Raw genomic sequence first — 13,274 nt, 5'->3', positions numbered from 1 at the left:
CCATCTAAATGTACTGGCGAATGAATCTGCAGGACCAAACAGTTGGCCCTGGGGTCCTCTCTGACTTGGGTCCTCTATAGAAACACTCTAATGGTTTATTTTCCAATTGTAGCATTCTAATTGATGTAGACTTTGCATTAACCTGGAAATCCTTGGTCCAGCCTAAACACTAGCGTAACTTCCTAACTTCGCCACAAATCTTTGAAAACTTTGAAAACCACATCGGCAGTAAGGAAACAATGTATTTACCTTTGCTGTATAAATTCTAAACATTCTTTCTGCTGCAATTCTTTAATGTTTGCTGGCATTGTTACTACTGCGTTATGGCTTCACCTAGCTCTAACACTGCCATTTTTTAAACTGTTAGATTATCCCCTCTGGTGGTCAAGGGAAACATTGATTTTTTTAAAAAGAGCGTTTCCAAATTGATATCTCGGTGAGAAAATTAACTTAGATACAGCTGGGCGGAGCCAGATTATGTCTGACTGCCAGTCAGAACCCATTTCTTAACAGCAAAATCACTATTCTCCAGTTTGTCTACATGTTTGGCCCCATGATTCACCTTTACTGACACTATTGAGACTCTATGACTCTTCGTAATTGTATCACTGTGAGACAGCGCCTTAAGTTGCATTACTAGATTGAACTAGACTAGATTGCCCCACCTCCTCCGTCCTAAAATAAAGGCATTGAAACATCAAAAGGGATGAAATATCAAATGTCCAAAATACATTTAAAGCAAGTGCTCAGTAAAGGAAAAATGAGACATCACTTTCAACGCTTCAACAATTGTGTTGACACATATAACCTATCTCCAATATTGCAAGTTCAGGCCAAAAGAATGGTACAGCCCCATATGATATATTATATCTTGTCTCCTGACAGCTGTGGTTTGTATTTCAGTTAATACAATATATCTTACAGATATTAATTACTACATTATAATTACTACATTTTGTGCCAACATGTTCTTATGGCACTAAAGCCACAGTGTGCAAGACATAATCAGACAGAAAATAGATATTTTCCCTTCTCTTCCCTCTCCTTCCTTCTCCTTTCTATGTTTAGCCAATCACTTAGTGTTCTGAAATCAGACTGATATCATGAAAGCCTAATCCCTGAGTTAGAGCTTCTAATAAAAGACCAAAAAGATTTGAGTGGGAAATATGTAATGCTGGCTATCTGATATCCATGAGCCTTTAAAAATATACAATACCAGTGAAACGTTTGAACATGTGAACCCATTCATAGCTTTTTTTTTTATTTTGACTATTGTCTAGAATAATACTAAGGGGATAAAATGACTATGACATTACACATAAGAATTTAAAATATGAAACATGCTGTTGTTGTTGGTTTCTAAAACGGAGTTCCAGTTGTTGATTATGATTGTCTGACTCGCGTGCAATGCCATTATAAAAACTAAAAGTTGCTGCATCTCGCCGTTGCTTGGCAACCAATCAGATAGAAGAAATATATTTTATGGCGAAAGAATGATTATCTATGAATAAATCATTAAATGTATTGTTGCTGTGCCTTCATGTTGCTGTGCCTTTATGAAATCTTGCCAGGTATCATGCACTGAGCAATAAGCCCTGGGGGGTCATTAGTTCCGGTAATTTTAGAATAGATAAGGGGCGTTATTAGACACGACACCAATCCGTAGTAACCTATAATCACTGGAACTTACAGCCTCCTGGGGCTTTTGTCCTCATTTTGAAGTAGTCTCCTGGAATGTTTTTCAATTTACATGAGTGACAGGAAAGCAGCCAACAAGTACTCAGCATGTATGGAAACACCTTCGAGACTTTTGGATAACCATTCCAGGTACCTGAAGATGGGTTAGAGAATGGCAAGAATGTACAAAGCGGTCATCAAAGCAAAAAGTGGCTACACTGAAGAATATAGAATATAAAATGATATACGTTTTTCACCCTTTTGTGTTTACTGCATAATTCCATATGTTATTTTATCATTTTTAACCGTCAGTAATATTATATAATGTGGACAATAGTCAAAATAAAGAAAACATGCATGAATGAGTAGGTGAGGTGCGTTCCAACATTTGACTTTTGACATAAAATGGCACACATCTATGGTTAAGGTGTCAGGCATTTATGGCTCAACCTTAATACACAGCCCCATGGATAATACTTCATATATCCATTGTTCTTTGACCTCAGTTTGTTGTGCACATGAGAGTGCTTCTGTCCATGAACATAGAAATGTAGTGAATTAGGGATCATAACTGGTGCTTTAACAGTATCTGTCTATGTTTAAACCTTTGCATGTGCTGAGGTCTTGTGTATGAATGAATTCCTCACTGTTGATTTTTTTCAACTTCAATGATGTGTGTTTCTCAATGAGTTATGGCAGTGTTTCTCACACTTGCCGGAACCCATTAGTGGGCCGCGCAGCGCCACCTAATGGGCTGGGATATGTTTTCAAGTTGTTTTATTTATTTTTTTAGATAGAGTACAATATTAATCTAATCTACAATGGAAATTAGATGTCTTAGAGTAACCATGTTAAACTTATAAGTAACTGAAGTAGGTTATATTGAGGCGCTCCGTTTGATAAGATAATGTTCTATGCTGTGGTGTACTTAGGATAGTTAGTGAAAAATGTCCCTGAAATGAAAAAAAAAATCAATGTTACTGATGGTTCTAATACTTTACCAAAAACTACTAAGGTTCTGTGAAAATACAATCCGGATTACAAAAAATATGGTTTTGTCAATGGAAGTGACGATGTTGAGCCCAAAGCCTAATGTGTTGAGTATGGCTTAACATTGTCAAATGAGGTGATGAAGCCTTCAAAACAAAAGCGGCATCTGTAAAGAAGATACCCAATTCTGGCTGGTAAGCCGGTTGACTACCGGTAAAAAAACGGACTTCAGCTACAGAAAAAAAAAACAAGCCCAAATTGGGGACCTTTTTTAATAGCCTCCAGCCTGTTACAAATAATGAATAGCCTTAAAGCAGAAAAGGTTAAGAACTCCTGAGTTATGCAATTTGTATGGAGGCAAATAGCTGATTGAGCTCACTAGGTAAGCAATACTACCTGTAAATATATTTCTAAGAATTACTTAGTGGCGCAAACAACTGGATGTAAAAATGAATTGTCCTCCTTTTGCATTGTTTATTAAGTACTATTGGTCATTGGTCAGGCATATCTGACCAAAAATGAGAGGTGGAGATAGTGACTCTATTTAAACAGCCTATACTGAAATAAAAAAATAAAATGAAATTGCTCGATAACATGGTGGGCAATTTACACTAAAAGAAGTCACTTCATTTCCACGACTCTACTTCCCACTTATTAATATGTAAGTCTTTGTAGTTAATGTTTGAGCTTTTGAAAGAGCTTTTTCTATAGCACAGTGAAGATCATGTGACAGGAAATTAGTCAGAAATAGATAGAGAGCGGGCCGTGACCTCAGGTCACCTTGGTCCATGTTGGCCCTATGTGTGGTGTTGGACTCTACAGCATCCCCCACTGGCCTGCAAGTGTCCCTCCCTGTCTGGACCACAACCGACAAGCAAATCTTTGGTCATATAACACACCTTCTACCTCTGCTAATATAGGAGTCAAGTTAGCCATCATATTTTTATCAGCTTCATATTTCATTTTTCCATGTCTGTCCCCACAGAGCTTTGGTTATCTACTAATTACGTTCCCTAAGCAGCTATCTGTTTCCCATACTGATTATACAGCTTTGGAAAAAATTAAGAGACACCACTGCACATTTTTCTGATGTCATCCTATGGTTGCTGAGGGACATTTGAGTGAGTTATCAGTCACATTCAAAATTAGGAGCGTACACTCAGCAACCATAGGATGACATCACAAAAGTGTGCAGAGGTATCTTAATGTTTTCCAGAGCTGTATAGTGCAGTCAAAAAGGTGACAGAATAGGATGAAAAAGCAAACATTGTAAAGACGTCCTAGACTGACCCTCTATGGACCTCTATGTTAAGCTGGATAACTCAGGACAGGACATGGAGACATATGAAGGTCAATGACCTGATATCTAGCAATTATTCTGTTCTCTACACACATCTGCGTGAACGTAAACCTACTCCCAGAACTCTGTTGCAGGTGAGGTGGCATTTTCTGGCACAGTCCAGTTTGATGAGACATTCCTCTTGTCAAACTCCACACAAGAATCTATAAGGATGAAACAGTGGTCAATGATATGAAGTTGGAGTGTGTGGTGTGTTTGTGTCTGTATGTGTATGTGTGTGTGTGTGCATGCGTGCATGCGTGCATGCATTCGTGTGTGTGTGTGTGTGTGTGTGTGTGTGTGTGTGTGTGTGTGTGTGTGTGTGTGTGTGTGTGTGTGTGTGTGTGTGTGTGTGTGTGTGTGTGTGAGAGAGAGAGAGACAGTGTGTGTTATAAACTGGCACATGCTAAATATTGGCACAATCTATGTTCATATTTGTACAAGGCTCTCCAAGGGAGTTCAAATCCAGGCTTTCCTAAGAAAAAAATCTCATTTCCTGTGGCTTTAGTCATATTTAATGATTTAAGTTAATATAATATGTTCTTGGTTCAAAAAACATCCTATGTGCCCATGCTGCCCTGGAGACCTCCAAAAATAACATTCCCAAACGATTCTGTAACATCAGTTAAAAATCTCAAAACACTGCAAAAAACACTAGCACGGTTTATACTTTCTCGCCTGATATTAGCAAGTCCTCTAGGGATTTAACTCTCTACGGGAGCGTTCTCTGAAAATTAAAACCTTCTTATATATATATATATATATATATATATATATATATATATATATATATATATATAGGCTTCCATAAAACAAAATAAGTTTCCTAGTTGGATACATTTACTATTATGACAATTTATCATGAGCACACCGACATACTGCTACAATTGATGTAGGCTAACTAACTAAGTCACCAATCTCTTTTTCCAAATATAATCCAGTTGCCTAAATTCACTTCAAATTGATAATATCAAAACCAAAATCAATAGCACCTGATGTGTGAAGAAGATTTCATACCATCATGATTGTAAACATGACAAAAACTTGCCTCATTAATGCAGTAATCATGGAATGTGGTAATGCAATGCACAAGGTATTGTTTTCCACCATGTGAAATGAGGGGAATATACTACAATGAAAAGCAAAGTCATCACTTCCTTGATTTCTATCTTGTTCCAGTACCATCCAGAAAAAAACAATGAGAAAGGATTACATTACATTTGGAAATTGTGCCATGCCATACTACACAAAAATGGAATAGGGGTCTTTGGTTTTCTCCTCGCTGCTCTATTAGTTCTTTCTTGAAAGGTACATGCTTAAAATTATGCCACCAGGAAATTATGCCACCACAAATTACTGTCCATCCACAGTAAACAGGGGGCGTGGATGAGGTCAGCAAGCAAATGTCAATCAGGGAAGATAGACTCTGGTCACCTTAGTAACCCGTGCATTCACATGACTTAACCCTGTTTTTTCAAATTATATTGTCCACAATAAACATCTTTGTAAACAAACTCAATATGTAGAATTTGTAGAGGTCAGTCTATTAGTCTGGCAAAAGTAAATTGCTTATGGAATTTCCATCCCTACACCTGAAAACAACACTGCCACACAGTGTTCAACACTAAAGCAGTGCTTGTATTACACCATTCTGTGCAAAGAGTGAAATGTCTCCCCTGTGAGGTTTTGTCACGCTATAAAACGAGTTTTGCATCAAGTCTTTTGAAAGCCTTCAGAGAATGACGGTTTATATGCATCCAACAACTCCTCTGCTGCCATCTAGTGGAAAAGATTTGTGTAACTTCCCCCAAATGGTGCAATACACCTTCAATGGTCTTAGTGCACAAATAAGATTACAGTTTTTCTCAGTCGCTTTGGTGCTTTTCTCAGATCAGAATGAAAATTCTCATAGCTATTAGTTCAACCTCCACAACATTTAGTCATTTGTGCACATCATAGTAGCAATTTCTCCTTCCTCTGAACAAATTGCAAATACTTTTGGACATGTATCAGTTGCTTTGTCGTGTCAGTCAAAATGAACTATACTTATGGATGCTGAATAGTCGTTCCCAATAAAACTAATAGTCTTCATTTCATTGCTTGAGTCATTACATACAAATTGGTGAACTAGTTATCAAATTCTGTCACAATGCTGTAGAATTGCAAAGAGCATATACAGTAAAACTGTGAAACGTACATATTCAGTGTCGTGTACTCACTTACTCTCCTAACTACAGCAATTTCTAACTTTACTGTAGTTTTCAAATGGCTGTACAAATACTGTATAGTGCTGTCTTGAGCATGTTGAGGTAGTGTCACCGAGTTCTGACCTTTTTTTGCATTGGAAAACACTGAGAGAATAAACTGCCATAATGAAAACATGACAAAGCCATTTGATTATCTTGTTCATAAACGATGGTGTCAAGACTTCTCATTTTGATGACACTGACAGTTTCATTGACATAAATACTTGCTTTTGAGGAATGGACTATCAATTTTGAGCAAGTGACATGCTTTTGCAGGTTATCCACTAGGTTTTGCAGTTTGCACTAATTGTTTTGAGAAATGCACTAACTTCTGTGCAAATGTTAATAGTGATGTGAGAAAAGCACCAAAGCGACTGAGAAAAACTGTAAACTTTTAGTCAAGAAACTCGAGCTTACAACTCTTTGAAGACAAGATGAAAAGTTTCTCCAAAGCCTACCTGTGTTCCAGGCATTTCTGCAGCTGGCCCAAGGCACCTCTGCACTGAAGGAGTAGAACAGGTAGAAGAATGCCCAGGCCTGAATGATGATGTAGGACACTGCAGCATATGCAATCACCACTTGTGTAGCATAACCAATCCCTAAGTAGATCAAGATTGGACAACAATTAGACATTAAAATACAATATAATCCAAAAGGTCAACAATATAATGCTGTGCTGTTAGCGTGTTGTTTCAGCAGAATAACATTGAGATTTGTCCCCTTAATGCTACAATCACATCTTACTCTTACATCCAAAGGTTTACATGTAAGTTAACCAACCTTATTACATTTACCAAAACAGTCATAAAAACGTAATAAACTAATTAAAGACTACAAACAAAAAAGTAACTACTAATTAAAGACTTTAAAAGTGATGATACATAGAACTACTTTTGAGCAATTTCCGGTGGATATTGACATTATTTTATCAGGAGATCTTTTTCACTTTTTCTTCTCATCCTTCTATGTAGTTTGGCTGATTAAACTGTGATACAATATTATATTATATATATATATATATATATATATATATATATATATATATATATATATATATATATATATTAGGGCTGTCAATCGATTAAAAAAATGTATCTAATTAATTACATACTCTGTGATTAATTAATCTAAATTAATCACATATATAATTTTTGCTGCGAAAGTATTTTAAATATTTAAATTCAAATGAATCATTGAATAATTAGCATTAGTGACATTAAAGTTAAAAAAACTCTTTTATTATTATTTTCACTGTTCAAATAATGGCCATAATAATCTATGATATGACCTAATATGCTGAGGAAATGAATTCAACAATGCTTCGGGAAGAAGTTTTTTTTTTCACATACAAGGCATTTCAGGCCACAGATATAACCTAGGGGACACAATGAAAATAAATAAATAAAAACACTCCCCTCAATGTCAACACTTATTTCTTTGCATTGATGTCCGACTATAGAGTTGATGAACTCCGGTGATATGCAAATTCCTTGCTGCACACATTGCAGAGGACTTTATTTTCAACACTTTATTTTTATCAACACCATCAGGCCATTTTTTAAACATAAATGTTCCAATCAATGATCCAGGCAGCACGTTTTCTTCTCTCTCCTTCATTTTACAGTTTAATTTTTACTGACTAGAATGGCTCAGGGTCAAAGGTCATACGGAATCGATTAATCTGCACTAATTTTTTTAATCAGTTATTTATTCTCAAATTAATTAATCTAAATTAATCAGTTATTTTGACAGCCCTAATATATATATATATATATATATATATATATATATATATATATATATATATATATATATATATATATATATATATATACACACACACACACACTTACACACACACACACACACACACACACACACACACACACAATCCAACAAATGGAGTTGGTTGAGAAGTCTGCAGTGTGTATGGGGGCGTCTTAGTTTAACATTTTATTTTAAGAATTTGGAAATAGCAACCACATAAGCAACCACAGCACGTTTCTGTGCTGCTGGTAATTCTAACAATGAACCTTCAAATAGAGGGCAAAAGTGTCTCCAGCAAGTGATGCATCCTTGTGAGGTATACTGTCCCATGGCAGTTTCCATGAGGAACATTGGTATCCCACAGGAGAGTAGGAACAGCACATATGGCACCAGGAAAGCACCTCAGGGAGAAAACAAAAACACATGCAAGTGTCAAGCGTCTTCACTTGAGTCTTTCAAGTCTTTCTTCCAAAGCAATTGCTCACTGGCTAAATTATCTGTTTCATGAATGTGTTACCTATAATATAATGCACATTAGGAGTGGAAACAAATGGGGGGGGGAGAATATAGATGCAGGAATAACAACAACCTCTGATATGTCAACAATAAGGTTATCAGATATTTAAAATATGTGGAAATCAGGCCTACGTCAGACACTGTGGCTGTGCCTTATTAGTTCAACTAAGGTGGAACAAAGGTACCTCAAAACTACACAATAAATCCTTAGCTAATCTGCCCTGTTTAGATTTTGAGCTATCTCAAATATAGCTTTTATTTCCACCATTAATCTCAACAAACATGTCAGGCTGTACTGATAGGACAGCTAACCCTGATGATGTTGTAAAGCTTCCCTCCCCCACACCCCAGAGAGCACATTGTTTGAAAAGAAACTCTTAAAGCTTGTGTTGGTTCTTGATTTCACTGTGAAATGATAACATTGTACTTAGATTGTACTTAGAACAAAATAATTGATAACAGTGGGTTATCGGACTATTAAAACAAAGAGAATGCCACAGTCAATCCCACAAATCTGAGCATTGTTTTACAAAGGAGTGCAGTGTTTACAAGTTATTTCACAACTGATGTTTACTGTTCAAAAATCCTGTATCTCTATGCAAGTAAAAGCATGCATGATGCAAAGCCCTGCTGCAAAAGAGCCTTACCTCCACCATTTTTGTAACACAGATAGGGGAATCGCCAAAGATTTCCAAGCCCCACAAGTGTTCCTGCCACGGCCAACAAGAACTCCACTTTGTTGGCCCACTGGCCCCGATCCAGAAGCAACTGGCTTTTTTTCACAGCACTGCTGTCTTGTGCAGTCTGATCACATCCTGTTTCCTTTGTGAGGTCCCTTGCCATTGTCACAAGCCTCTCTGGTTGAGAGTGCAAATCTGATCCAGTCCAAAGAGGGTGCAATAACTTTCACAGGCTGAAAAGAATCTTGCTGCTTCACACCACTGCATTACATATTTTAATTAAGACATGGGCAAACAGCTTGAGAGGCCAAGTTTCTAAATAAATAGGCTCCACCTTCCATAGGCGTTTCTTCGTTTGAAAAGAATAGCACAATTAGGTTAGAGAGCGTTGGAGCTAGTGAATGTTCTAGTTTGTGTACAGAGATACCTTTGTCTAGAGGTATTCTCACGAGTATCTTCATAGAAACCCTAATTTCGCTTCTATTGTTCTCAATATGACTGAGAGCCTAAAACTATTCAGCTGACCCTTACTTGGCACCGATGGTAAGCTTCATTCGTTTCCTCTTGAACTTTAGCATTTCGGATTAGGAGCCTACGGCAGTTTGCATTATATCAGCCTCTGCAGCAAGTTGACGCACTGCAAGACAAAATGATGTCATGATGCACAACAGGTGCTTACCTCCCCATAAAAAATATTCATTTGTCATCTGAAAAGTTGCATCAACGGTCATTGTATCCTCATTAAAAAAAAACACGCAGTGGCAGGCGAGACACTGTTAAGCGTCATTACTGGTGAATGTATTTTAAAACGCTTCGGTTAAGAGGGTCACCCAACCTAGTGGAATTACCCTGTCTCCAGCGCAGTACTTTTCCACTCGAAAACAGCACATTGAGTCATTCACATTGGCATTGCGGATAAACTAAACCAAGTCAGCTGAGTGGTCAATGGTATGTCGCTGCTCATTAATGAGTCTTGCTGTGTGTAGTCTTAAGAATAAGTTTGTTTACAAACCATAATGGTCATTTAGGATAGGCCTACCTCTTTGCTCGCAAATAAAAGTTAACGGAAAAGCCCAGTTTGTTAACTTGGCTATTATAGCCTACTCACATGGTAAAATAACCCGCCGTATACCTAAAGCAATTTGTGTAATAACGCGGTAATAGCCTAGGATACTCGGCCAATGTAACTAAAACAATTAGGCCTAGCAGTTAGTTTTTTATTAGTTTCTTTGTTGTTCATATACTTAAAAATAAACATTAAAGTCCGAGGTCAATCAAGGCGTTAGCCTATTCACACTTTTATAAAACTATAGCCTATTTTTTACATATTACGATGTCCAAACATTGACCTACCTGGAAATGGATCTAGACACTTGGGCTGCGTTTACATGAGTTGAATGACAGATAAGCCATACACGACCTTCCCCCATTCGAAGTAAACTAGCAGTAAACCTGCTACTGAAAACACCTGCCGTGCCACTGCCAGCAGCACCTGAAAGGGGTTCAGAGAGTCAAGGAGTCATGTTTTGTATTCTCAACACTGGATGGGGGTTAGCCTACAACATTAGTGCACTGCAAAAAATGAAATCTAACCAAGTGTTATTAATCTTGTAATAAGATCAAAAAATCTATTTGGTATTGTTTTTAGTATGAAAAGACTTACCTAGTGCTCTCTTGAAAGATAATTTTGACTTAATTTAAGAAGACTTTGACTTATTTTAAGGAGTCTTATCAAGACGCACTGGCAGACAAATTTGCTTGTTTTTAGGACAAATTTGCTTAACGCACTGGCAGAAAAATGTGCTTGTTTTCAGGATGAGATGTTTTAAAATAAGTCAAACTTTTCTTAAATTAAGTCAAATGATTTCACGAAAGCGCTAGGTAAGTCTCTTTCAGGGGTGGAGCCAGAGGGGTGGCTCCGGGTGGCACAGGCCACCCTTGAGATTCGATTGCCCACCCCAGGTGCCACCCCAAATCCTAGTCTACGATTGGCCATTAACATGGTGTAAGGCGGGACCTTTCTTGATGCACTTGCAGCAGTGTGAAGTGTCAGACGTCAGAAATGTAAGTGGCAAACACGCTTGCCTTTATTCACTGTAACAAGATTCTGTGATTTTCACAGCATCACTGCTGTTTTTGAGAAAAATGTGTACTGTATTTGTGAATACAGTATGTTGCTGTGGTTTCGCTATGAATTATGGTCAAACTACAGTAATAAAAATTTGCTGCGAATCATAACACAGTAATAAATCTGACTCCTCCCTCACTTGTCAGCTTTTTGAAAATTTTGAAAAAACATGGCGGAAAATCAGTTGGGGTTTTCTGTTTTCTTTTTGCACATAAATACAAAGTTAAGCTCCCAGATAGCAAGGTAACATTGATATTATGTTGATTTTCCATCCAAATCATCATTTTGAAAAGATATTGAAAAGTCATGGATTTATGGTTTACTGGGAAATGTTGCGTGGTGATTGAAGCATACACCGTAGCGGCGGCGTTTGAACTGTCCGGGCGGGAGATCATTTTTTGAGCAACAGTTCAGTCAGAGTCAGACCAACGGTGTTCAGCACTCTGTCAAGTTCGCAGCTCCACCTTAATGGTAAGCAATCATTTATTTATGTAACGTTAATGTTTCATTGTGAAATTGAACTACATTAAATTCGGGCATGTGTACAGTCTATGTACGTTGTACTGTCTAACTTACAAACTCATCCATGCTTGTTGGATCAACTAAGTAAGTAACGTTAGGCTAGCTACCATAGTTGCTGTTGCTGTGACGGTGGCATTAACGTTAGCTAATGTTTTATGTTACGTTAACGTTATGGCAGTCTCATTTATATTAGGCCTACCTTAGTTCTCAGTAAGTTACAGTTTATTATATTCATATAATTTATATAAAACATTCGCTAGTAGTGCTAGGCCTATGTTACTGTCACAATGTTAGGCTGAAGATGATGTGTTGCTCGTTAACGTTAACGTGGAGGTTTAGCTGCTACCAGCTAACTTATGTAACGTTAACTCCCTCGTGAATCATATGCGGTTTTGTGAGTTTAATAGGCTAACTTTAGCAATATTGATATAAGTTAACTTTAAGTCACATCTGACTATCATTAACCGTTGTTCGGACGAACAGCGAGAATGGCTGTTGCTGCAAGCAAACATCATCAATGAGCTCACCCAGCTGGCTAACGTTTTTAATTTGCCCAGACTTGTTGTGATCATAATATTGAGATTCAGGAAGATGAAATTGCTCATATACACAATACACTCCTTCATACCAACCTCAAGTTTCTTGAGAAAATAAACAAATAGACAAAAAAGCAGGTCAAATTATTGTAACACCTACAAAAATAGATGGCCATAGAGTGGGGGAAATGTCTTGGATGAGTATATTTTGTATATCTTCATTTACAGTAATATAATAAAATGATTATATTTTAATGTCCCCATGATGGAATTTGTTTTAGAACAGCATAGCCCAGTGACAGACAACTTAGATAATTAACTTTAATATGTTTGTATTACATTTTATTCAAATACAAAGACATTTTATGTGAGAGTAAGGTATTTGTGTTTTTTTGTCCTTCAATTTATGAGTTTGGTGTTTGCATCTGGTTTCCCTAATGTATTTGTGCTAATTTCACATCTTGAGCCTGTTTCTAATCTGGATGTTTTGCCTCATGCCACCCTTGAATTAATCAGTGCCTTACTAGTGCCACCCTTGTTAAAAATGTCTAGAATCGCCACTGGTCTCTTTATACTGAAAACAAAACAAACTAGTTATTTTTATCTTGATATAAGACTAATAATCTTGGTTAGATTTTATTAGATAAGCAGTTTTTTGCAGTGTGGCAGGGCAGGAACCTCCAGGCAACTCATTTGCAGACTTGTTTCTGTAACTTGAGTCAAGGACAAGACAAGGCAAAAGGACAACTAAGTTGCATGCCACTTCCTTTTAGAGTTCATTTTCAGCAATATAAAAAATAGCCTAATATTGGTCGGTCACTGGTCAAGAGCCTACAACATTGAGCTGCCTGACAGAGTTGATACATCAAACAA

General features: G+C 37.1%; 1 protein-coding gene across 4 annotated transcripts in view; it reads right to left on the bottom strand.

Moving 5' to 3' along the window:
- LOC125301830 (sodium- and chloride-dependent GABA transporter 2-like) overlaps window positions 1–10,772 on the bottom strand; it is a 32,329-nt gene extending 21,557 nt beyond the window's left edge. The window contains exons 1-5 of one of the 4 annotated variants that reach the window (XM_048254608.1): window positions 10,569–10,772; window positions 9,183–9,852; window positions 8,286–8,420; window positions 6,711–6,851; window positions 4,083–4,170 (exon numbers count right to left, since the gene is read on the bottom strand). In XM_048254608.1, coding sequence (XP_048110565.1) covers window positions 4,083–4,170; window positions 6,711–6,851; window positions 8,286–8,420; window positions 9,183–9,378 — 560 coding nt within the window. In that variant the 5' untranslated portion in view covers window positions 9,379–9,852; window positions 10,569–10,772. Of the gene's footprint in view, window positions 1–4,082; window positions 4,171–6,710; window positions 6,852–8,285; window positions 8,421–9,182; window positions 10,532–10,568 lie in introns of those variants that run through there. The other 3 variants (XM_048254609.1, XM_048254610.1, XR_007194803.1) reach the window with 3 other exon arrangements.
- Window positions 10,773–13,274: the final 2,502 nt, after the last annotated feature.

Source organism: Alosa alosa, chromosome 10 (assembly GCF_017589495.1).
Source record: "Alosa alosa isolate M-15738 ecotype Scorff River chromosome 10, AALO_Geno_1.1, whole genome shotgun sequence".
Lineage (NCBI taxonomy): Eukaryota > Metazoa > Chordata > Actinopteri > Clupeiformes > Clupeidae > Alosa > Alosa alosa.
Note: the sequence above shows the minus strand (reverse complement) of the source record. Positions and strands in the feature narration are given on the sequence as shown.